Source organism: Lissotriton vulgaris, unplaced genomic scaffold (assembly GCF_964263255.1).
Source record: "Lissotriton vulgaris unplaced genomic scaffold, aLisVul1.2 SCAFFOLD_3916, whole genome shotgun sequence".
NCBI classification, from domain to species: domain Eukaryota; kingdom Metazoa; phylum Chordata; class Amphibia; order Caudata; family Salamandridae; genus Lissotriton; species Lissotriton vulgaris.
Window position 1 is genome coordinate 39,812 of NW_028242354.1, and position 22,635 is coordinate 62,446.

A 22,635-nucleotide genomic window follows, 5' to 3' on the forward strand; every position below is an offset into this window, starting at 1 on the left:
GAAACTAACGGCTGTGCCCCTTCTCATCTGCTCTCCTTCTGAACATTCCCTGGAGCAGGAGTATGCCTCTGTAAAGTCTTCCGCTGACTGTCGGAGCTGTGTCAGGAGTAAATCAACAGCTCTAAAGCTTGGTGACCTTGAAGCTCTGTGTGACCTTGGCTCGAAACTGTGACTTACCTGAGTGATCTCAGAAGCGAATAAGGCAGTGGACAAAACCAGCAAGAAAAATAATGAATGTATTCACTTCTATCTGATCATCAAACTGAGGAGCAGGAGAGAGCATGTGCTGTGATGTGTGCATTAATGTCCCCCCAGCACGTGTTTTACTGCTGAGGAGTCATTTCATGAGAAGAGGCTGAGAATACATCTCACCTCGAACCTGGATTTCAAATTCAATAAAATGGTGTTTTAAAAAAAAATAAAAGTTCATTTTTTGAGGCCTCTTTAGCAGAAAGGCTGGTTATTTCTTTGCAAACCTTCAGTGATTCCTACAATGGTAAAACTCTCAACATTGCTGAGGGGGGAAACCCTGCGCCGGTAGCCTCCTTTCTAGCGCCATGAAGCCCAAGGAGTTGAATCCACCAAGTGGTGTCAGATATTAGAGGTTCCAGGTTCTGTGAGTGAAGGACAGACGCTTTAAATCCTGACGCTGTCCTAGCCTGTAGAGTCCTATTCCCTAAGCCTCGCAGTACTGAAAGCCCATCTCTGACGCGCCTAGAAGCCTACAGGTGTCTGAAGTTCACATATGGCGTCAGACACTATATAGGCCCAGTTCTTAGGATGGATTCCTCCCAAGCTCTGCTAGTAAGAGACACCCAGCTGACCCCTGAACCTGCCCCGGCCTGTACAGGCCCACCACCCCCTATCCTGTAGAGATCCTCTCCCTGCATCCTGTGCCCAGAAGCTTCTCTGATCCCTTGTCCTGTCTTCTCTCTTACAGTGACTGTATCCTCCCCAGTGCTGATCTGTGCTGTCTGTGGACCTTCGCTGCTGCTGCTGGTGGTGGCCTTGGCTGCACTCACTGGTAAGTCTCCCACTCTCATACAGAGCATGAGGTCAGAGATTGCTCTTAAAGTCAGTGTCAGGTGCTGTCATACATGCAGCTTGTATCCCACTGTTATGGAACTCGCATTCCCGTTTTATTCAAACATTTTGCATATTAAAACAGCCCTTGTCCGGCTGAATATCGGCTAAAATATAGTACTGATTGAGGCTATACTTATTATATTTATATTCTCCGCTTACTCAGGGACCACCGTCTCGTGCAATAAGTTCGTTGCCAAGGTCCCTGGACGATTTAATTTGGTTTCCCTCGTTCCTTATACACAGGTCATACATGTAGGGGCAGTGCCAGAGGTGTAAGGTGTGTTACAAACATACACATAGATTCAGTGTCACACACACACACACACACACACACCCACACACGCACACACACACACACACACACACAAGCACAGGTGTGAGGTGCTGTCACAGATACACCCATTGAGCCAGTCCTAGAGGTGTCAGGTGCTGTCACACACACACACACACACACACACACACACACCCACACACACACACACACACACACACCCACACACACACACACACACACACACACACACACACACACACGCACACACACACACACACACAGGTGTGAGGTACTGTCACAGATACACCCATTGAGCCAGTCCCAGAGGTGTCAGGTGCTGTCACACACACACACACACCCACACACACACACACACACACACACACACACACACACACACACACACACACACACACCCACACACGCACACACACACACAAGCACAGGTGTGAGGTGCTGTCACAGATACACCCATTGAGCCAGTCCCAGAGGTGTCAGGGGCTGTCACACACACATAGAGCCAGTGTCAGGAGCTGTCACACACACATGTAGAGACAGTGCCAGAGGTGTCAGGTGCTGTCACACACACACACTCACATAGAGCCGGTGTCAGGTGCTGTCACACACAAACATAAAGCCAGTGTCGAAGGTGTCAGATGCTGTAACACACAAGCAGAGTCCGTACCACAGGTGTCAGGTGCTGTCACACAAATATGTAGAACCAGTGCCAGAGGTGTCTGGTGTTGTCACAGACACACATATACACACACACAAATACACACACACGTAGAACCAGTGCTAGAGGTATTGGGTGCTGTCACACACAAATGGAGACAGAGGTGTCTGGTGCTGTTACACAGAAACACTCAGAGATGTCAAGTGTTGTCACACATGTATATAGAGCCAGTGTCAGATGTTGTCACACAGGTAAGTAGAGGCAGTGTCAGGTGTTGTCACACATGTATGTACAGCCAGTGTCAGGTGCTGTCACACATGTATCTTGAGCCAGGGGGACTGTACATGAGGCTTTGGGTGCCTCAAGCACCTCTCACCTCTTCCAATCCTTCAGCCGCAGCCCCTCCCTCCTCAGGTGTCTGATCTGGCTCTAGCTCCTATGTGTACCTTGTGCCAGGTGAGGTGTGCTTGGGGTACAGAAGTTTCTCATCGTTTCCCTCTCCTTCAGTAGCCAAGAGGGTAGAGTCTCTCATTAGAGCCCCTGTGTGAGCACTGTCTGTAGGGGCGCCCACCCCACTAACTCCCCCTCTAGCCTCAGTCCCAGCCGTTTGTGTGTACCACCCTGTGATGCAGCCAGGGGGGGCTGTCTCCAGGTGAAGATCATGCACAAGTCTCTCTGTCGCAGACTTGGAAGGTCGGATCTTTATTTACCTCCATTACTGGCCAATATTCATTTAATGTGATAACAAGCATTTACAATGCAATGGTTTCGCCTTTGGAAAAGTTAGAGCTATTGGCATTGCTCATGACATTTCTTTTTTTTTTTTTACTTCTAAATAAATGGCATTGTTGTTTACATTGCAATAGGTCTCACATTTGTTGGAGTTGGAGCTACTGGCATTGTAAATGGCAATGTTTTTTATTCATGCTTTGTTAGCAGTGGAGTGATATTTTTTTTTAAGTGCCCACTATACCATATTATAAGCTTTTATAGCAACTATACAGTAAAGCTATAGCTATTTTAACGTAAAAGGGTGTAAATGGATGAATACAAATACCAAAAAGAATCTTAAACTGTATGGTGGAATGTATAGCAGGTGACAGACTACCGATCACAACATACGTACTTTAAGTAATTGTGGAAACCATATTGATGTAATTAATTAAATTACTCTTCGGAATTTCTATACAGGTAATCGATAATCAATAATAACTCAATCGATATGAAAAAAGACAGAGTCCGTGGTGTAGAGTTTTCTAAAGGGTTTTATTCCTATAAAAGGAATTGTATGGTCCGGACCAGGATATCATATTATCGGATTCCTGCGACCACGGGGGTCCAGGAAGGGATAGTGATAGAGCCAACTTTAATCAACATTTCATAGCTTATATACTTAACATACATTACGGAAGTCGATGAAAAAGGCGTAACAGCTGAGAGAGACAAGATAGCAGTATACACGTGATATAATACGTAAGCAGAAGGCGTAAACTAGGCGTTAACATAGGCGTGATTATAACAGAACGTCACATGTAGGTGTAACAAGTGGGTGTAACTTGGCATATTTGTGCAATGTCAGCAGAAATCGGAAACTTGGATGCGCGCGCAGCTGCATGACGTGTAACCAAGAGTGACAGGGAACTTTGACATTTAAGCTTACGGAAAGAGACAGAAGTCTGGCATGTCAGATCAACTCGTACCTAGATCATATCTAGTATCTGATGTTTGGGAACCATACTATCGATAGTGAAAGGTCTCTGGGACAGAGGCTATTCTATACTATACTGACTATGAATGCGTGTAGGAGTCTTTCTGTCTGTAGGAGTTGCGAAGGGGCAGGGGCCTTCCATGGTAACAGAGTCTATGAATTACTTGCGCATGACAGCATGGCAGGGCCCTTTGCTCTGCAGCTGGGAGAATGTTTACTTAACTAGTAGGTAAGAATGCATCTTCGGGAAGCAGACAGATAATTTCGAAGGTCGGATTCAGTCTTGGCAGGCAGCAGGCTAAGCCGAACGCCATGGGGCCGCACAGAAAGTAAGGCAGAGTTCAGGATGCAGGTGGGGGCTGCCCACCTCGGAGCTGGAGTCAGAGAACAGAATGAGGCTCGATGGCAGAATTTGGGCCTAGTGTGCCAGAGCTGGAAAACTTGTAGAACGTACCACAAAAAGACGTTGGCACGGCATACTTAGAAACGGAATATTCGATCCATTCATGGTGGATCTGAAAGAGGACATGTTAACGGTGGACGCAAATGAGTTTGCGTCTTCATAGCTGCTACAGGAGGGAAGTTACATGTACTTGAAACTGATACATGGAGACGGTGGGGTGCTCGCCAGGGAACACTATATTGATCATAAAATTATATTTCCTCATTCCCTCCTTGTTCCCTGCGGACCCTTCATGATATATCGATCCTCATGAACCGATCAGTCTGATCTCGAAGCATCATTTGTTCATCTTTCTTCTTTGCACGTTTTGAGAGAAAACTAGAATGTTCCACACAAGAAGTGGCACACAGTCCACAGACAGCTGGCCCACACTGTAGGCACAGACAGCAACTGAATACTATGACTAGGCCAATGCCTAGAAGAGATAGGAGTTTCCAACCCCAAGCTGTTAACGTGTCCCAGAACCAACCGGACCAAGTCCAGGTGCCTGGTTCCTGATGTATCAGAGTTGCTATTTTATGTAAACGGGTGATAGCTTTATATACTGAAGGTGCGTTTTGTGGAATGAAAACACAGCAACTTGACCCGATGACCTTACAAGCTCCGCCTCTGTCTGCCAAGATGACGTCAACCACAAGACGATTCTGAAGGACAACAACCCGCATGGCGGACTGCTCCTCTGTTAAGTTACCTAGGGCGGAGGCAGTTTCATTTACTACTGCTTCGAGTGTTCTTGTTAATCTTCGTATTAATTTACTATTGAAAACAGTACCTAAGAATGGGAAGAAACCTTTATTGGCATCTGAATATTTCTCCCATGCAGTTTCAGTGTAATCAACAAGTGGAAGATCTCTTCTAAGTCTATTCTTTACTAGATTTGAGTTTCTATGATAATCAGGAGGGGCTAGGAAAACAGGTGGCAACAGGAATGCAATGTAACAGGTACCATCCCAATCTGGAGGTAGTCTTATGTATGCGGTAGAACCACAAACAAAATATGAATGGCGAATTGCTTTGAAAGAGGATCTGCCTTCGTCACGGAATTCTACTATAGTTTTACATTTACTATGACCTAATGGTACTGAACCTTTCTTTTTAATACATAAATCACCTGTAACTGGTAATACTGACATGGCGGGAAGGATTGGAATATCTTCAGATTCGACAGTAAGAATCATAAGGCTAATTGTGTAATTACCTAATCCATAAACTTCATTTTCTAAATCAGTTCCTACTCTTATGGGTTGTCTGTTTTTATCAGCATAACAGGCATCGAGTAAAACTAAGTTCAGGTTACCCCAAACCCACTCTCCTTCGAAAACGATAGTATCAGGATCTAATGAATTTATTATTTTGAACCATGCTCCACAGGAGCCATTGTGAGTGAACGGGTATGGAAAGAGGGGCAGAACTCCCTTAGACTCTTGATAGGGGGGGAGTCGGCCACATATCCAACAATTAGTGGCATTGCTGGTCTGATGAGAGTGATGTAACATACTAATGAATGTATTGTTGCGCAGCGCTAGTCTGTAGGATAACTCGTGTGAGGGTAACTCACTAAAAGTGTGTTCAGCAGTAACGTTATAGACATATGGTTCACGCCTAAAAATAGGATGGTAAATGGAAAGCAGTATACTGGCAACAAGAATCGAAAAACTTATGAAAAACATGACTAATAAGGTCACAATACAGCGACTGTGCAGTACTTTGCAATATGTACTCTTTTTCATTTTCCTCTCTCTCTCTCTATCTTGATCTAGGGGATACATGTCAGAAACTATTTAACCGATTCACCTAGGGGAGGACTTAAACAATTAAACTGTCTGACTTGCTAGATCGAAGTTTTGATTTGTACTCCTCTTGGGGAGTTAACTCTCGTTTCGGAACGTCAAAGTCAATGGAATCAAGGCAGTCCTTGGATGGGGCAACTGAGTCAGTCTTTAGGGGGAGTCCAGGCCACTTTTTGATGTGGCTGCAATGGACCCACCCCTTGCGTCCTTCAAGCTTGACTGCGGTCCTCGTGGTCAGCAAGACGATCTTGGGCTCCTTCCACCGGGGCTCCAACGGACTTGTTCGGTCAAAATTCCTTACGAGGACGGTGTCCCCCGGGCGGACATCATGAGGCTTTACATCAGTGTTGTCAGGGAAAGCGGCAGCAACCTGTGAACGACATGATTGGAGTGCAGACATCAAGGAGGCAAGGTAATCTGTCAACATGTTACAATCGACATCAGTGATCTTTCTCGGCATAGGGGTTCCCCACATGTTAGGTGGCCTACCAAAAACAATCTCAAAAGGACACAATCCTGATCTCGAATGGGGAACCATGCGCATATAGAATAAAGCAACAGGGAGGGCGACTATCCAGTCGACCCCTTTCTCTTCACATATTTTGGCAAGCTTTGTCTTGAGGGTCTGATTGTGCCTTTCTACTAAACCTGCGGCCTCAGGGTGTCGGACACAGTGGAATCTCCACTGATACCCTAGCAGAAGGGAAACCTGCTTCATTAACTCGGACGAGAATGGCTGTCCGTTATCTGAGTACACGATACGAGGCAAGCCGTACCGTGGGAAGAATTCACGAACCAGCTGCTTGGCAGTGGTCGGAGCAGTGTAATCTGAGACTGAGTAAGCTTCGGTCCAGCGGGAAAGTGCACAGACAACTACGAGGACATACTTGAATCCTCGACATCGGTCCATCTGGATGTAATCCATCTGGAGTACTTCAAAAGGGTGGTCGGGAACATGAAATCCACCTTGCTCTATCGGAACACTTTTACCTGGATTGAACTGACAACAGATCATGCAAGTCTGCACTTTCTGTTTTGCTGCTGCTCGTAAGTGTTTGTTGTACCAGAGATTCTGTAAACTGTCTAGCATTGCTTTCTCTCCTAGGTGTGCTGGGCTATGTACTGTATTTATCATGACTTGAACCATTGAGTCGGGGAGAAACCATACAGATTTTCCCTTCGTCATCCAACCTTGGTCTGTCTGGATCCCTCCTAGTTCGGTCCATTTCTTAATTTCTTCGGGAGTGGCGTGTGTCTGAATATCAATTACATCTAGTGTGGGATCTCGAACTGTCATACAGTGTGTCAGTACTGAGCATTTTGTCATGTCTGTAGTCTGCATATGTGTTAATGCTGTATTTTTAGCTGTTTGATCTGCCAGGTCGTTACCCTGGGAAACGGAATCTGTAACTTTGGTATGAGCTTTGCATTTCATGATAGATATGCCTGAAGGCAGATGTATTGCTTCTAACAGTGCTTGAATGAGGGGACCATGCTGAATCTTGGCCCCGTGCGATGTCAGGAAACCTCGTTCCTGCCAAAGCATACCAAAATCATGGACTACGCCAAAGGCATAGCGTGAATCTGTGTATATGTTAACATTTTTATTCTTGGCTAGCACGCAGGCTCGGGTCAGAGCGACGAGCTCCGCTGCTTGAGCAGACAGTATATCAATGCGGTATGTTTCTTTTACTTCGGTTTCAGTGGTCACTGCATAGGCGGCCACTAACTCTCCTGTATCTGTTCTCATGCATGAACCATCCACATAAAGTGTCAGGTCTGGGTCAGTCAATGGTACATCTGTTAAGTCTTGTCGTGGTTTTGTTACTGTATTCACTATTTCTATGCAATCATGTGGAACTGACTCTGTCGGAATTGCAGGTAACAGTGTTGCGGGATTCAGGGTACTGCAGCGTCTGATTTCTATGTGTGGCTGGAATAGTGTCAATTCATAACCTGTCAATCTTGCTATAGTCAGATGTTGAGTCTGTGTTCTGTTTAAAAGGACCTCTACAGAATGTGGAACTTGTACTGTTAACTGATGTCCTAAAACAATTGAATCACTTTGTCTGATTGCTAGCGCTGTTGCGGCTACTGACTTTAAGCATGCAGGGAGTGCCTGAGCTACTGAATCGAGTGTACTTGAAAAATAAGCGCAAGGCTTATGTGAACCTGCTTGATCTTGGGTGAGGACAGACAACGCTGTACCATCACGTTCTGTAACAAAAAGCGTAAACGGTTTGCTGTAACATGGTGTTGCTAGAACTGGTGCTTGGCATAAGGCTTTCTTTAGATCCTCAAAGGCTTGTGTATGTTCCTGAGTCCAGGGAAGGACAGTCGAGGTCGCTGCCTCCTGTGTAGTTAACTGAATAAGGGGTTTGGCTAGAAATGCATATTGAGGAATCCATTGTCTGCAATACGAGGTGAGGCCTATGAAGGCCCGCACTTCCTTTTGTGTCTCAGGTCGTGGCATATTTACAATTAACTGGATGCGATCAGGAGTGAGCTGTCTCCCCACTTTGGACAGCAAGTGACCCAAGTACACAACTTGCTGAACACAGAATTGTAGCTTCGAAGGGGACACCTTGTGCCCCTTTTCGGCCAGAAAATGCAGAACTGTCAATGATGCATGCTCACATTCGGGTTCACTTCGTGCGGTGATCAGCAGATCATCCACGTATTGCAGTAGAGCGGTGTTAACTGGCATTTGAATACAATCTAGTTCTCTTTTCAGTGCTTGACTATAGATGCTGGGGCTTTCTGTGAATCCTTGAGGTGCGCGTGAGAATTTAAAACTTCGTCCATTTAAACTGAAGCCAAACAAATATTGGCTCTCTGGGTCAATTGGTACACTGAAGAAGGCGTTCTTGAGATCAATTACGGTAAAGAACGTCGCTTCGGAATCAATAGCAGTCAATAAGGATGAGATATCGGGAACCACAGGGAATTGTGGAACTATGCACTTGTTAAGCTCGCGCAGATCAATAACCAGTCGATACACTGGCGGCGCATTGGGATCAGTACGTTTCAGAATCGGAATTATCGGGGAATTACAGACATTGGAGTCGGTCTCCACGACCACTCCTTGGGCAATAAGCTCTTCAATGATTTCCAGTAAAGCCACTACAGCATCAGGTGGTAACTTGTATTGTCTGATTCGGGGTAGAACAACTCCTGGCCGGAGTGTAACACGGTATGGTGTAATGTGCATGCAGCCTACATCAGTTGGGCCTTGTGCCCACAAGTGCTTCGGTACATTATTCAATCTGACATCAAAATCACGCAAAACATAATGACCTTTGAAATCGCGCAGAAAGAGTCTGACTCCCTCCAGCTAACAGCATATCACTGCACCTAGTGCTTTTAACGTTTTTATTCCCAACAGATTCTCGGGGCAAGACTTCGTAAGCAACAAGTCTGTAACACGTGACAATGGTCCCACTGCTAGCGAGACCGGTACTGAAACTTCATTTACAATAGGCTGTCCTGAAAAACCAAGGGATACATTCTGTAAGCCTGAGAGGGGTGCCCCTGGGACCTCATGGTGACTGATGGTTGTGCGGCTTGCCCCTGTGTCAATTAAGAATTTTCTGTCTTTTCCCAATACCTGGCTGTGTACATAAGGACCTTCTTGATCTACAGGAACTTCAATAAGAGGCAAGCCATCTTCCCTCTCTAGGCTGTTTCATGTGAATCGCTGGAAATCGGGGTAATCTGATTGAGCATACTGGCTCATCTGTCGTGAAACTTGCTGTGTTGGAGCAAAGGCTTGAAGCTGAGACTGAGATGGAGGAGGTACTAACTGTGCTGTGTGCTGTGTGTGAGGAGGTCCTGAATTCTGTGTCATAGGTCTAGAATGCTGTTGTTGCTGCTGTGGCTGTGATTGCTGTGAATTCTGTTGGTGACCCTGTTGCTGAACCTGATCTTGTCTTGGTGGATGCGGTCTCTCTTTAGTTTTACCTGTTGCTATATTGTACTGTAGGACTGGACATTCATGTACGTAGTGGCCTGGCTTCTTGCAATAATTGCACGTCCCTCTAACGGGAGCGGCTGAATTTCCGGCGTGTGGTGTACCTTTCCTATGGCCCTCGGTTGGAACCGACTGGGCCACTAGCATTTTCAGTTTTGTGTCTTTTATACGCTTCTGTTCGTTCTCTTGCTCTTCTCTAATTCTGTTCTGGTGATACTGTAACATTTGTAACATCTGGGATGGCGAGTTTGCTTGCCATGTACTTTCAACCTTATATACACGATTTTTAACTGCGGGCAGAGAATTTTCAACTAACTTGGTCACAAAAAGATGCGGGTATGACTCGCTACCTGGTTTCATGCCACTGTTAATAATAAAACATTTTTCAAATCTAGAATAAAAGTCACTAGTATCTTCATCATGTTTCTGTTTACAGGCTGAGATCGCGTCCCAGTCTTCCTTCTTTGTTGTCAATAATCTCGGTAAAACTTGTACTATTAAACCTGGTAGTTCTTTTTCTTTGTCCCCAAGAGGTTGTCCGGGGGTACGAGTTGTATCCTCGTTCTCTAATTCAGCCCAATTAATCTTTTTAGCTCCGACCTCCCATTCTTTTTCCCTTAATTTCTCATAAATGCCTGTAGGCAATAGTACTTTCAGTAATTTGATAATATCAGCATACGTGTAGTCACCCATCAACAACATGTCTTTTAATTCACGGTGAAAACCTGCAGGGTCTTTATCATGGCACGGTAACAATTTCTTCATTTCTAACAATTCTAACTTCGTTAAAGGTGTGTAAACATACACGCGTTCCAATTCATTATTTGCATTCATGACTGGGTGTACTTCTCGCAGAGGATTCTGACTTTCAATAGGATGTATGCGTCCCATGTGGAACGTTTTTCTGGTTGGGCATAAGGGATCAATCGAATACGGAACACACATATTTTTCTGAATATTCTTATATCCCTGTCGTTGATCTAGAATTAAGTGAATTAAACCTGAACTTAAACCTCTCCATTTGTCCCTAATTAATCCGTCTAAAGTTTCTGGTAGGAGTCCTGCATCGGCATTTTGACTTTCGAATAACCTGATAAGGTGTTGGATCATGTAAACACCTGCTAGTTTTTGTTCTTCGGGGGCTAGATTCAGAAAAGTCTGTACTACTATTTCATCTTTATATACACTTGGATTGTCAGCCCATAAGACTGCTGACCTAGCTATTTCTTGTTCATCCATAGAATTGAGTACATGGTACCCCAATCGTTCTCGAAGTTTTCTATCTGTCTCCTGGAACTGATGTTCCGGAGAATTCGGATTGTTAATGCTAGAGAAAAAGACTCTCTTGCTTTCTGGACGGATGCCTTGTCTAAGGTAAGCTCCCTTACCTACATACGCTATCCTTTCTGTAGTTGTTGTTTCTGGCTCATCCTCCTCTGAGGACGTTTCTTCTTTCTTGTCCTTTTCGTGTGCCACTAGTACGGCCTTCCTGATTTTTCGGTACATACTTATTATACTACCCTCTGTATCATGCTTTCCCTCAGATATATGTTGACCCCACTTTGTTAATGTTTCCATTTCCTCCTCACTTGTCCCCGGCCTATCTCGGTCTCTTATTAGGCAGTTTATGAAAAAACGTAATATGCTTCCTTGAGTATCTAGTTTCTGATATTGCAGTGCGTCTTTAATGCTTTCGGGGTCTTTACCTGTCTGGACAAAATGGTATATTCTGTCTAGGTTTTCTCTCATTCCTGAGAATGTCTGTAAGTAATCTGTAGCAGCTCGCAAGCGTAATGATGCTAACCTCATTTTTTCATCTTTGCCGGGCACTGGATCGTATCTACAAACTGACATCTGTCTTTTGAGTAGCTCATGAAAGGGTGTCTCGGACCGAGAATCCCTGAACGGTAGTCTATGTGTCGGTGGTGGAGTTTGAGAACCCCCTGCTGCCCCCTCTAAAAGTGAATCTGAAACTGAATGTCGTTGTGGAGTACGTACATGTACTAGCTGTTGTTTAGCAGCGTCGAGTGTGCTTGGTTTCGGTGCATCCCGCTGATGTGCGGGAAGAGTCGGAGTCGGTGGTGGAGGTGGGGGTACAGGTACAGTGGGCTTATGATCAGGATGGTCTTGTTTCGGGGACTGTAGAGTAGTGTCTGGAAGTCGGTTACCGTCTCCGGCACCGTCGGTAGGCGGGGCCTGGGCAGGACGCGGACGGGTGTACGCCGGAGCGTCACCGTCTAGATAGGAATTCAGGAATATGTCTTTAACAGTTCTGTGATTTACTTTAGTCGGAATTAATGGTGACGGCAGATTTTTCGGTATTTCAGATGTGGCTTCAGAGGAATCCTCGGCCACCAGATACATACTATTTAAGAGACTGTGTCGAGCACGGTCTACTTGTTCTGATTTGACTCTAATTCCTTCGCTTACTAATTCATTTTCTTGGGCTTTTTCTGATTCTTTAAGTCTGTCTTCATGACGGAGTGCTTTCTCAGTACGCTTATGTGATTCTTTACGCCAAAATTCTATGGCGTCTTTCTGAGATTGTCTAGCTTTCTTTTTCCATAATGCTTCCTCTACCTTCATGATGCACTCGGCATCCCACGTTCCTGTATTGGGCCATCGGTATCTCTCTTCTAAATGCTTTGTATAGTCGGCCCATAAATCTAGATACAATATGGCGTCTATGCCGTGTTTATGATACATAAAATTACCAGGTGTATCCCTAGGGGGAATAGGAATTGCTTCCTCTAGTATCCCTTTCCTAGTTCCTAACTGCTTGAGCTTATTGAAGAGCGGCATTTTGCTACTAGGTACGGACTACTGAATACGGGAAACACTTTAACAGGACACAGTAATACTTTAAACAATCATTCGCACCACAACATTGAACACAGAAAACAGAAAACATTTAGAACATTTAGAACATGTCTCTACCCTCGCTAACTGATATGCTGATATGCTGCTAAACAGCACAGATACACTGTCTAAAACAATGCAGACCGCACTTGTGTACCCAAGCACGTCTTTACCGGACGCATAGTAATGCACCCGTCTAGATACTCCCAGCAACGGTACTCACCGGGAAGCACGGAAACTGAAGGCCTCGGAAAACACGGACCGGACTGGACTCGGATTCGGACTGGATTCGGCACGTGGTACTTCGGAAAACTGTTGGGCCTCTGACACCTCGGACCTTGCTTCTTTCGACTAGGCTCTGGTCGGGATCCTCCGCACTCCTTACCGCCTCGTGTGGGTGCTGATCGCAGTCTTCGTCGCCTCCGTGAGCCAGAGGGAGATTACAGGAAATCCTGCCAGTACGCGTAGGTTCCGTCAAGCTGATGGCAGGAAACGGAGTATGCTATGCGCACCATCCGGCGCGTAAGGTGGGGGAGGGGTCCCTATTCGGGCGCCAAAATGATGTAATTAATTAAATTACTCTTCGGAATTTCTATACAGGTAATCGATAATCAATAATAACTCAATCGATATGAAAAAAGACAGAGTCCGTGGTGTAGAGTTTTCTAAAGGGTTTTATTCCTATAAAAGGAATTGTATGGTCCGGACCAGGATTTCATATTATCGGATTCCTGCGACCACGGGGGTCCAGGAAGGGATAGTGATAGAGCCAACTTTAATCAACATTTCATAGCTTATATACTTAACATACATTACGGAAGTCGATGAAAAAGGCGTAACAGCTGAGAGAGACAAGATAGCAGTATACACGTGATATAATACGTAAGCAGAAGGCGTAAACTAGGCGTTAACATAGGCGTGATTATAACAGAACGTCACATGTAGGTGTAACAAGTGGGTGTAACTTGGCATATTTGTGCAATGTCAGCAGAAATCGGAAACTTGGATGCGCGCGCAGCTGCATGACGTGTAACCAAGAGTGACAGGGAACTTTGACATTTAAGCTTACGGAAAGAGACAGAAGTCTGGCATGTCAGATCAACTCGTACCTAGATCATATCTAGTATCTGATGTTTGGGAACCATACTATCGATAGTGAAAGGTCTCTGGGACAGAGGCTATTCTATACTATACTGACTATGAATGCGTGTAGGAGTCTTTCTGTCTGTAGGAGTTGCGAAGGGGCAGGGGCCTTCCATGGTAACAGAGTCTATGAATTACTTGCGCATGACAGCATGGCAGGGCCCTTTGCTCTGCAGCTGGGAGAATGTTTACTTAACTAGTAGGTAAGAATGCATCTTCGGGAAGCAGACAGATAATTTCGAAGGTCGGATTCAGTCTTGGCAGGCAGCAGGCTAAGCCGAACGCCATGGGGCCGCACAGAAAGTAAGGCAGAGTTCAGGATGCAGGTGGGGGCTGCCCACCTCGGAGCTGGAGTCAGAGAACAGAATGAGGCTCGATGGCAGAATTTGGGCCTAGTGTGCCAGAGCTGGAAAACTTGTAGAACGTACCACAAAAAGACGTTGGCACGGCATACTTAGAAACGGAATATTCGATCCATTCATGGTGGATCTGAAAGAGGACATGTTAACGGTGGACGCAAATGAGTTTGCGTCTTCATAGCTGCTACAGGAGGGAAGTTACATGTACTTGAAACTGATACATGGAGACGGTGGGGTGCTCGCCAGGGAACACTATATTGATCATAAAATTATATTTCCTCAATATGTAATAAAAAAATCGGTAGTATGGGGTGTCAATGACGCTTATGCAAATGATGCTCAGCTGGTGAAGTGGTCAGCTCTGTTTGCAGATGCAAAGTGGTGAAAGGTGAAGTATTCAGCTCTGTCTGCAGGCACAAAGGGATGAATGGTGAAGTGGTCACTCTTCAGCTGTGAACATGCTCTTTACTGTTGCTCATGGGCATCAAGAGAATCTGCCAGGTCTGAGTCATTTCAGACACCTTATGTGAGGGCTGGGGTTTGTAAATGCACCTACATTAAACACCACTAAGAGATGAAGCGATTTCTGTGACATCACGTGATTTTTCTCCAAAATGTTTTTTTCACTTTCACTTTTTGGGTTTTCCGGGATGCTCTGGCATAAGATTCCCGGTTCCACCATGATTCGTTTTGTACAATAAGAAAACACAATAACTAAAAATACTCTCAAACTACGGTTTAACAGAGACACCTTTTTCTGTGTAAAAAGCACCTCACCATGGACCAAGCAGGGGCACGTGCCCCTAATCCACAGCAGGATTGAGACACTTCTCTGACAGGAGTTGTGCCAACCCACCTGCAGCCAACGCCATGGGTCACAGGAACATGAGATAGAGAGAAGGGGAGGAGATAGAGAGAAGGGGAGGAGAGAGAGAGGGGGGGGAGAGAGAAGGGGGGATGAGAGAGAGAAGGGGGGATGAGAGAGAGAAGGGGGGAGAGAGAGAGAGAAGGGGGGAGAGAGAGAGAGAAGGGGGGAGAGAGAGAGAGAAGGGGGGAGAGAGAGAGAGAAGGGGGAGAGAGAGAGAGAAGGGGGGAGAGAGAGAGAAATGGGTGACAGAGAGAGAAATGGGGGACAGAAAGAGAAATGGGGGACAGAGAGAGAAATGGGGGACAGAGAGAGAAATGGGGGACAGAGAGAGAAATGGGGGACAGAGAGAGAAATGGGTGACAGAGAGAGAAATGGGGGACAGGGAGAGAAATGGGTGGACAGAGTGAGAAATGGGGGACAGAGAGAGAAATGGGGGACAGAGAGAGAAATGGGAGAGAAATGGGTGACAGAGAGAGAAATGGGTGACAGAGAGAGAAATGGGGGACAGAGAGAGAAATGGGGGACAGAGAGAGAAATGGGTGACAGAGAGAGAAATGGGTGACAGAGAGAGAAATGGGGGACAGAGAGAGAAATGGGGGACAGAGAGAGAAATGGGGGACAGAGAGAGAAATGGGAGAGAAATGGGTGACAGAGAGAGAAATGGGTGACAGAGAGAGAAATGGGGGACAGAGAGAGAAATGGGGGACAGAGAGAGAAATGGGGGACAGAGAGAGAAATGGGGAAGAGTCTGGAAGGGTGAAACGAAAGGGAGAGAAGGCGATAGTTCGGGGGGTACAGGAAAGGGGCAGGAGGTGGACAGGCAATATACATTTTAAAAACAAGCGGTAGATTTGGAAGAGGAAAGCAAAAGAAAGATAGGGCGAGTACAATGTATCAATGGAGGATGTGAGAGGATGGGAGGGAGAAAGGAAAGGAGGGGGCATACTAAGTGGAGAGGGGTGTGTGAGGACAACAGTGAGCGGGCAGGAGGGACGGCGAATGGAGGAGGTTGAGCTGGTCAGGGTGCGAGGAGAAGAACGAGAGGGAAAGGCAGAGCGAGGAACCAACGAGGAAATAGAGGGGAAACGCGAGAGGGGACGGCTGGGGCATAGGGGAGAGTGAGGGCAGAAGAGAGCCCCCCGCACACACACACACACACACACAACCAGAGCAGTCACATACACACACACTCTGGAGCAGTCACACACACACTGGAGCAGTCACACACACACACACACTCTGGAGCAGTCACACACACACACACACTCTGGAGCAGTCACACACACACACACTCTGGAGCAGTCACACACACACACTGGAGCAGTCACACACACACACTGGAGCAGTCACATACACACACACACTCTGGGGCAGTCACATACACACACACTCTGAGGCAGTCACATACACACACACCCTGGGGCAGTCACACACACACACACACCCTGGAGCAGTCACACACACACACACACCCTGGAGCAGTCACACACGCACACACACACTGGAGCAGTGACATACACATACTGGAGCAGTCACACACACACACTGGAGCAGTCACATACACACACACACACACTGGAGCAGTCACATACACACACACTCTGGAGCAGTCACATACACACACACTCTGGAGCAGTCACATACACACAAACCCTGGAGCCCCGGTGTGTCTAAGACGACAACGTACGTTTATCAAGCATCTCAACAAAGCATCAAGGGAACCCTGTTTTGCAAGACTATTTCACCTCAGTTATCATACCACAAATGAGCGGTTTTAAAAAAGAGACCATATTCCATATTTTTAATTGTACACCATGCACCCATAATGACATTTATCCCATATTCAGGTTTAACCATGCTCATTTTTGCGCCTCAAGTTCCTGCTGAATGACTTGTGCAGAGGTGGTCATGGTGCAGTCAATGAGGAGAAAGGTCACAGTTCAAACCCTCTAATCAATACCACTGTCGAGAAGGCTCACAGATTTACCAGCCCTGGATTTAAAGGTATCCTGGCAACAGCATCACCCCACGCCTGGGCGCTGACAGCAGTGACGGATTCACAGGGAGAGGACCCCCGAGCGGTCACGAACTATCCCCGCGCGTGCCGAGCAAGAGGGCGGCGCACATGTTGACAAAGACAAAAGAAGCCTTGGCAAAGCCAGAATGTTTGGTTTGCATTTTGAGTGCCGGCTAAAACATTAAGAGTGCCTGATGCACAGGAAAAAACGAACTAACCGATTTTTATATACGATGCATCTACGGAATATGTACTTTAATGTGCCATGATTTCAGAGTTCTTTTGAGATATAAAATATTCCTTCATGCGCTGCAATGCAATCATTCCATAGCAGGCTGAATACTATACCACCACACGTCAGTGCTGAATGCTTACATCCCTCAGTCTTCTTGCCTATTAACCGACCTCATCTTAGCTATCCGTTTGTTTTTTGCCACATGTAGTTCCGCATTTATCAAGCGAAAACCAAAACAAAGGGCAACAACAAACATACACTGGAGATCTTTTAATAGAATATCCCATTTTCGGAGTTTTGGTACAACAGCGCACAGTGCATGTTCTGGACACAGGGGAAGCTATTTTAATCTAAAACTATAAACTACACTCTGCAATTTCCCAAACGTCATATTCATGCTATTAGCGTAGATGGGATGAAAAGTATGACATTAGGACCCCACCAGGATGGAACATAGCAAAAATAAATGGTCATGTTCCTTTTAAAATAAAATAAAAATCTGATTGAAAAACGACGTGTCTATAGCAGTCCAAGTGTGCACGTTTTCACACAAATAAAGTGAGGTGCCTCCTGGCACGTGGCAAGGACAAAAGGTAATTTCGGTGAAATGCCATCTGCCACTCAGCCGCCCTGTACCTCAGGCAGCCTCCCTAACGTCTAAAGTCAAATCATTTCTTCTTTTTCGGACATCAAAGGGCTGTAATACAAAGTTTCTCTTTTTCTGCCCAGAAACAGTGTTCATTTTCCAAATCCTTCGTGTACACGTTTCACTTATCCCTTGTGCAGCCTCTGATGTGCCTGTCACCTTGCACACTTTTTATCTGAAAAGAAAAAAGCAGCTGCTACTTCCAAGACAAAACGCCTCGTGGAACGGGTACGAAGTGGGAAGTGGGAAGTTGCAGCATAGCGCTGGCGGTACACGGACGGATGGGGGGGGGCACAAACGGACAGCGGGAGCGGGAACGGCGCAAGAAAAATAAAACAGCACTCACTGTGGTGTTTCCCAAATAAAGTAGACACTCACCTGGAGAGGGAGGCGGGGATCTGCTGTAGGAGGGGAGGGGGAGAGCGGAGGCCGTGTTACAACGTCATCGGGACCGGCTGCGGCTCGGGAGGCGGGGAGCTGCTGTGGGAGGGGAGAGGGAGGCGGGGATCTGCAGTGGGAGGGGAGAGGGAGGCGGGGAGAGCGGATCGGGATCAGCTGCGGCTCGGGAGGCGGGGATCTGCAGTGGGAGGGGAGAGGGAGGCGGGGAGAGCGGATCGACATTAAGAGCGCCTGATGCACAGGAAAAAACGAACTAACCGATTTTTATATACGATGCATCTACGGAATATGTACTTTAATGTGCCATGATTTCAGAGTTCTTTTGAGAGGGGGGGCGCAAACGGACAGCGGGAGCGGGAACGGCGCAAGAAAAATAAAACAGCACTCACCTGGAGAGGGAGGCGGGGATCTGCTGTAGGAGGGGAGGGGGAGAGCGGAGGCCGTGTTACAACGGCATCGGGACCGGCTGCGGCTCGGGAGGCGGGGATCTGCTGTGGGAGGGGAGAGGGAGGTGGGGATCTGCAGTGGGAGGGGAGAGGGAGGCGGGGAGAGCGGATCGGGATCAGCTGCGGCTCGGGAGGCGGGGATCTGCAGTGGGAGGGGAGAGGGAGGCGGGGAGAGTGGATCGGGATCAGCTGCGGCTCGGGAGGCGGGGATCTGCTGTGGGAAGGGAGGGGGAGGCGGGGATCTGCTGTGGGAGGGAAGGGGGAGAGCGGAGGCCGTGCAGATTCGGGGGCGTTCCCGGCTTTTGGCTGACGTAGCCAAAAGCCAAAAATTCTCGGGAACGCCCCCGAATCTGGTCCGGCCATGACGGACGCCTCTCTGTTCCAATGGCTAGCCTCCATTTATGGAGCTAGCCAATGAAACAGAGGGCGGGACTAAGAGTACACTGTAAGACACATAAGATTTCTCTGGGGGCGGAGCTAAAAGCTCCGTTCCCCAGTCGAAACCTAAAAATGACCCTTTCTCTCTCATTACTTCAGAGTGAATGCACCTTCACTGCTGACGTCACTGCAGAAGGGAGTTCTCTGGATAGGTTTATAGTCCACACCCACCAACGCCCAGTCCGGTGAGGGCTTCATGTTAGATGAGGATCCTAAACACCCGTGTGTGGGGGATAGGTCTGTACATACCTTTATAGTCCACACCCACCAATACCCAGTCCGGTGAGGGCTTCGTGTTAGATGAGGATCCTAAACACCTGTGTGCGGGGGATAGGTCTGTACATACCTTTATAGTCCACACCCACCAACGCCCAGTCCAGTGAGGGCTTCATGTTAGATGAGGATCCTAAACACCTGTGTGCGGGGGATAGGTCTGTACATACCTTTGTAGTCCACAACCACCAACGCCCAGTCCAATGAGGGCTTCAAGTTAGATGAGGATCCTAAACACCTGTGTGCGGGGTATAGGTCTGTACATATGTTTATAGCCCACACCCACCAAAGCCCAGTCCAATGAGGGCTTTGTGTTAGAGGAGGATCCTAAACACCTGTTTGCTGGGGACACGTCTGTTTATAGGGAAAGGCAATCTTAAAGCAATTATGGAAAGCCATCTGGGCCCAGTGGTCTTCTGGGCAGTGCTTCAAGGGGGATGAAAAAGATAGGGCGGGCTCCCTAAAAGGGGCGAGGACAAATATGTGTAAGTAGGAATCCTGTCTGTGAAGAGAGGCCTGTGTAAGTAAGGATTAAACTTACAAGATGTAAACTACAATCCTGTGCTACACTCAGCAGTGCATCTGACCAGTGTCTGGGTGCATGGCTGTGAGTTTTATGTTACTGCATCCAGACATCTCACACAGAAATCAACACATGCACCTCAAACAAGCCTGGCCTACAAGCTAAATGAACAGCAAGAATGAGTTTGTTATGAATAGTTGGTATTGTGAATGTTCCAATTCTGAAAATACAAGACTGTCAATTTGACGTTAATATGTTCTGTGGAAGAGGGAGGGATTTTGGGAATGTCACAGGCTGTCATTGGAGATGGTGAAGTGAACCATGGAGTGGTCAGTCCAGGTTAGTTTTCTGATGTAGGGGGAATTTGATTCTGTTGCTGGAGGTAAAATTGGCATCAAGTGCCCCCTCTGTGAGTTGGCTGGTGTTGTTCAGGTTTTCCAGGAGGATGGTGAAGTTGGTGTCATTGGTGTCATCAACGTGGAAATTGAAATGGCCAAGTAGGACATAGTGGTGGGAGTCCATGGCAATGTGGGCAATGAGGTTGTAGATGGCATTGCAGAAAACTGGTTGAGTTCCCAGAGGTCTGTAGGGAATGGTGCCTCTTACTGTGGTCTTAGCATCCTTCCGAAGTCTAAAGTTGAGGTTCCTTGAGAGGCATTGCTTAATGATGGTGCATAAGATGGTTTCCTTGAAGATGATGGCAATACCCATATCGTTGTTGTTGATGCTGTCTTGATATATCATCTTGTAGACTTCGGCAGTGGTGGTGGCGATGTCGGGGTTCAATAGGGGTTAAGCCATATTTTGGTAATGAAGTCCACGTCAGGAGAAAGGGTGGAGATGGTGTCCCAGACTTCTGTGGCATGTTTGCAGAGGGAGCGGGCATTGAGCAAGATATGCTGGAGCAGTTCCAGGTTGTTTGTAGTGCTCTGAGGTGGCGGTGCGGGTACCAGTGAGGGCTGGTGGTCTTGTGTAGCAGGAGAAGCAGCAGTGGCGGCAGGTAAAGTGTCCTTTGGAAGTTCATGTGGAGGAAGTGAAGCAGCTGTCTTTGTGGTGTCTGGGGTCCAAGGCCAGGAGCTTCTTGGTGGTGTAGCAGCAGCTGGTCAGAGGGCCAGGGGTCCTGGCGCTGAGCGTGATCCAGGCACAGACAGGCACAGAAGGGCTTGCCTTTAGCGTGCTGACAGCTTGGCCATGCAACAACCTCCATAAGTATTCCTGGGAGGGGGCGTTGGAGAAGTGCAGTGATCAAGGGGCAAGGGATACTACTGTTGCCGCGTAGCGGCCTCCATAAGTAGTCCTGGGAGGTGGTTGGAGCTGTTCAATCAGTCAATCAATCAGAACATTTGTAAAGCGCACTACTCGCCCGTGAGGGCCTCAAAGCGCTGCTGTTGGGAGGCGAGGGAGCGGGAAAAGCGACTGGAGTGGGAAAAAGCAGCCAGAACAAGAGGGGCAACAGCAGTGGAGGACACAAACCCAAAAGAGCCAATCAAATAACCAGTGGATTCAATCAACCAAGGAAAATAGATAAGAAATTAAGTCAATAAAATTATTGCCAATAAAATAAGAGAATAAAATTAAATTAGAGCTAAATTTACAGCAAGCAAAAATACCAAGTGGATCTGCGATCAGCAGGATTGAACTGGAGGCAGTGGTGACTGGGAGCGCAGTCTCAGATTCATGGAGCTATCAGCGGCAACAGGGCGGGGCACAGTGACCAAGGGTCGAGTGCTACTCCAATTACCAATCAATTTATCCTTTCTATGAGGCCATTGCTTTGGGGATGATACAAGCTACACCTTTTGTGCTTAATACCACCATAATTCAAACAATTTAATCGTACAAGAAGTGAATTACATTCCATTGTCTGACAGAATCTCAGATGAAAAATCTTCCCTGCAGAAAACATCAGTAAATTCAATCCTCAGTCTTGTATTTGGCTCTTCCAAAAATCTTTTTTCCAACCACTTGGAAGGAAAATGCTACTTACCAGTATGCATCTGTTCTTGGCATGTAGAGCTGCAGATTCTCACATTTGGCATTAGATCGCCATCTGGTGTTGGGCTCGGATGCTTGCACGTTGTTTTTGTCTTGGAAGAAGTCTTTGTAGTCACAGGATAGGTGACTCCTCCCTTGGGCGATAGTGTGCATGGGCAGCGACTCCATCCTTAGATTGTTTTTGCGCCATGATGGGAAATGATGGAGTTAGTAGAAAGAAAGAAGATGTCCATGTATGTATATTTAATTAAGATAGAACTGGAACAGATACAGGTCCCGGGGAGGCGGGTGGGCGTGTGAGAATCTGCGGCTCTACATGCCAAGAACAGATGCATACTGGTAAGTAGCATTTTCCGTTTGAGGCAAATGAGCTGCAGATCTCACACTTAGCATAGACTATACAGCAGTATCACCCCTAGCGGTGATCACCTGTATCTGTTGCAGTAGTTTGAAAGAGAGTGTTAAGA

The 22,635-nt window shown here is 46.9% G+C and overlaps 1 protein-coding gene across 1 annotated transcript in view; it reads left to right on the forward strand.

Moving 5' to 3' along the window:
- Nucleotides 1-22,635, forward strand: part of LOC147668989 (early activation antigen CD69-like) — a gene marked incomplete at its 5' end in the record, with an annotated part of 127,024 nt that overhangs the window by 28,307 nt on the left and 76,082 nt on the right. The window contains one exon of the mRNA XM_086948305.1: nt 941-1,024. Within this exon, the coding sequence (XP_086804431.1) occupies nt 941-1,024 (84 nt within the window). The remainder of the gene's footprint in view (nt 1-940; nt 1,025-22,635) is intronic.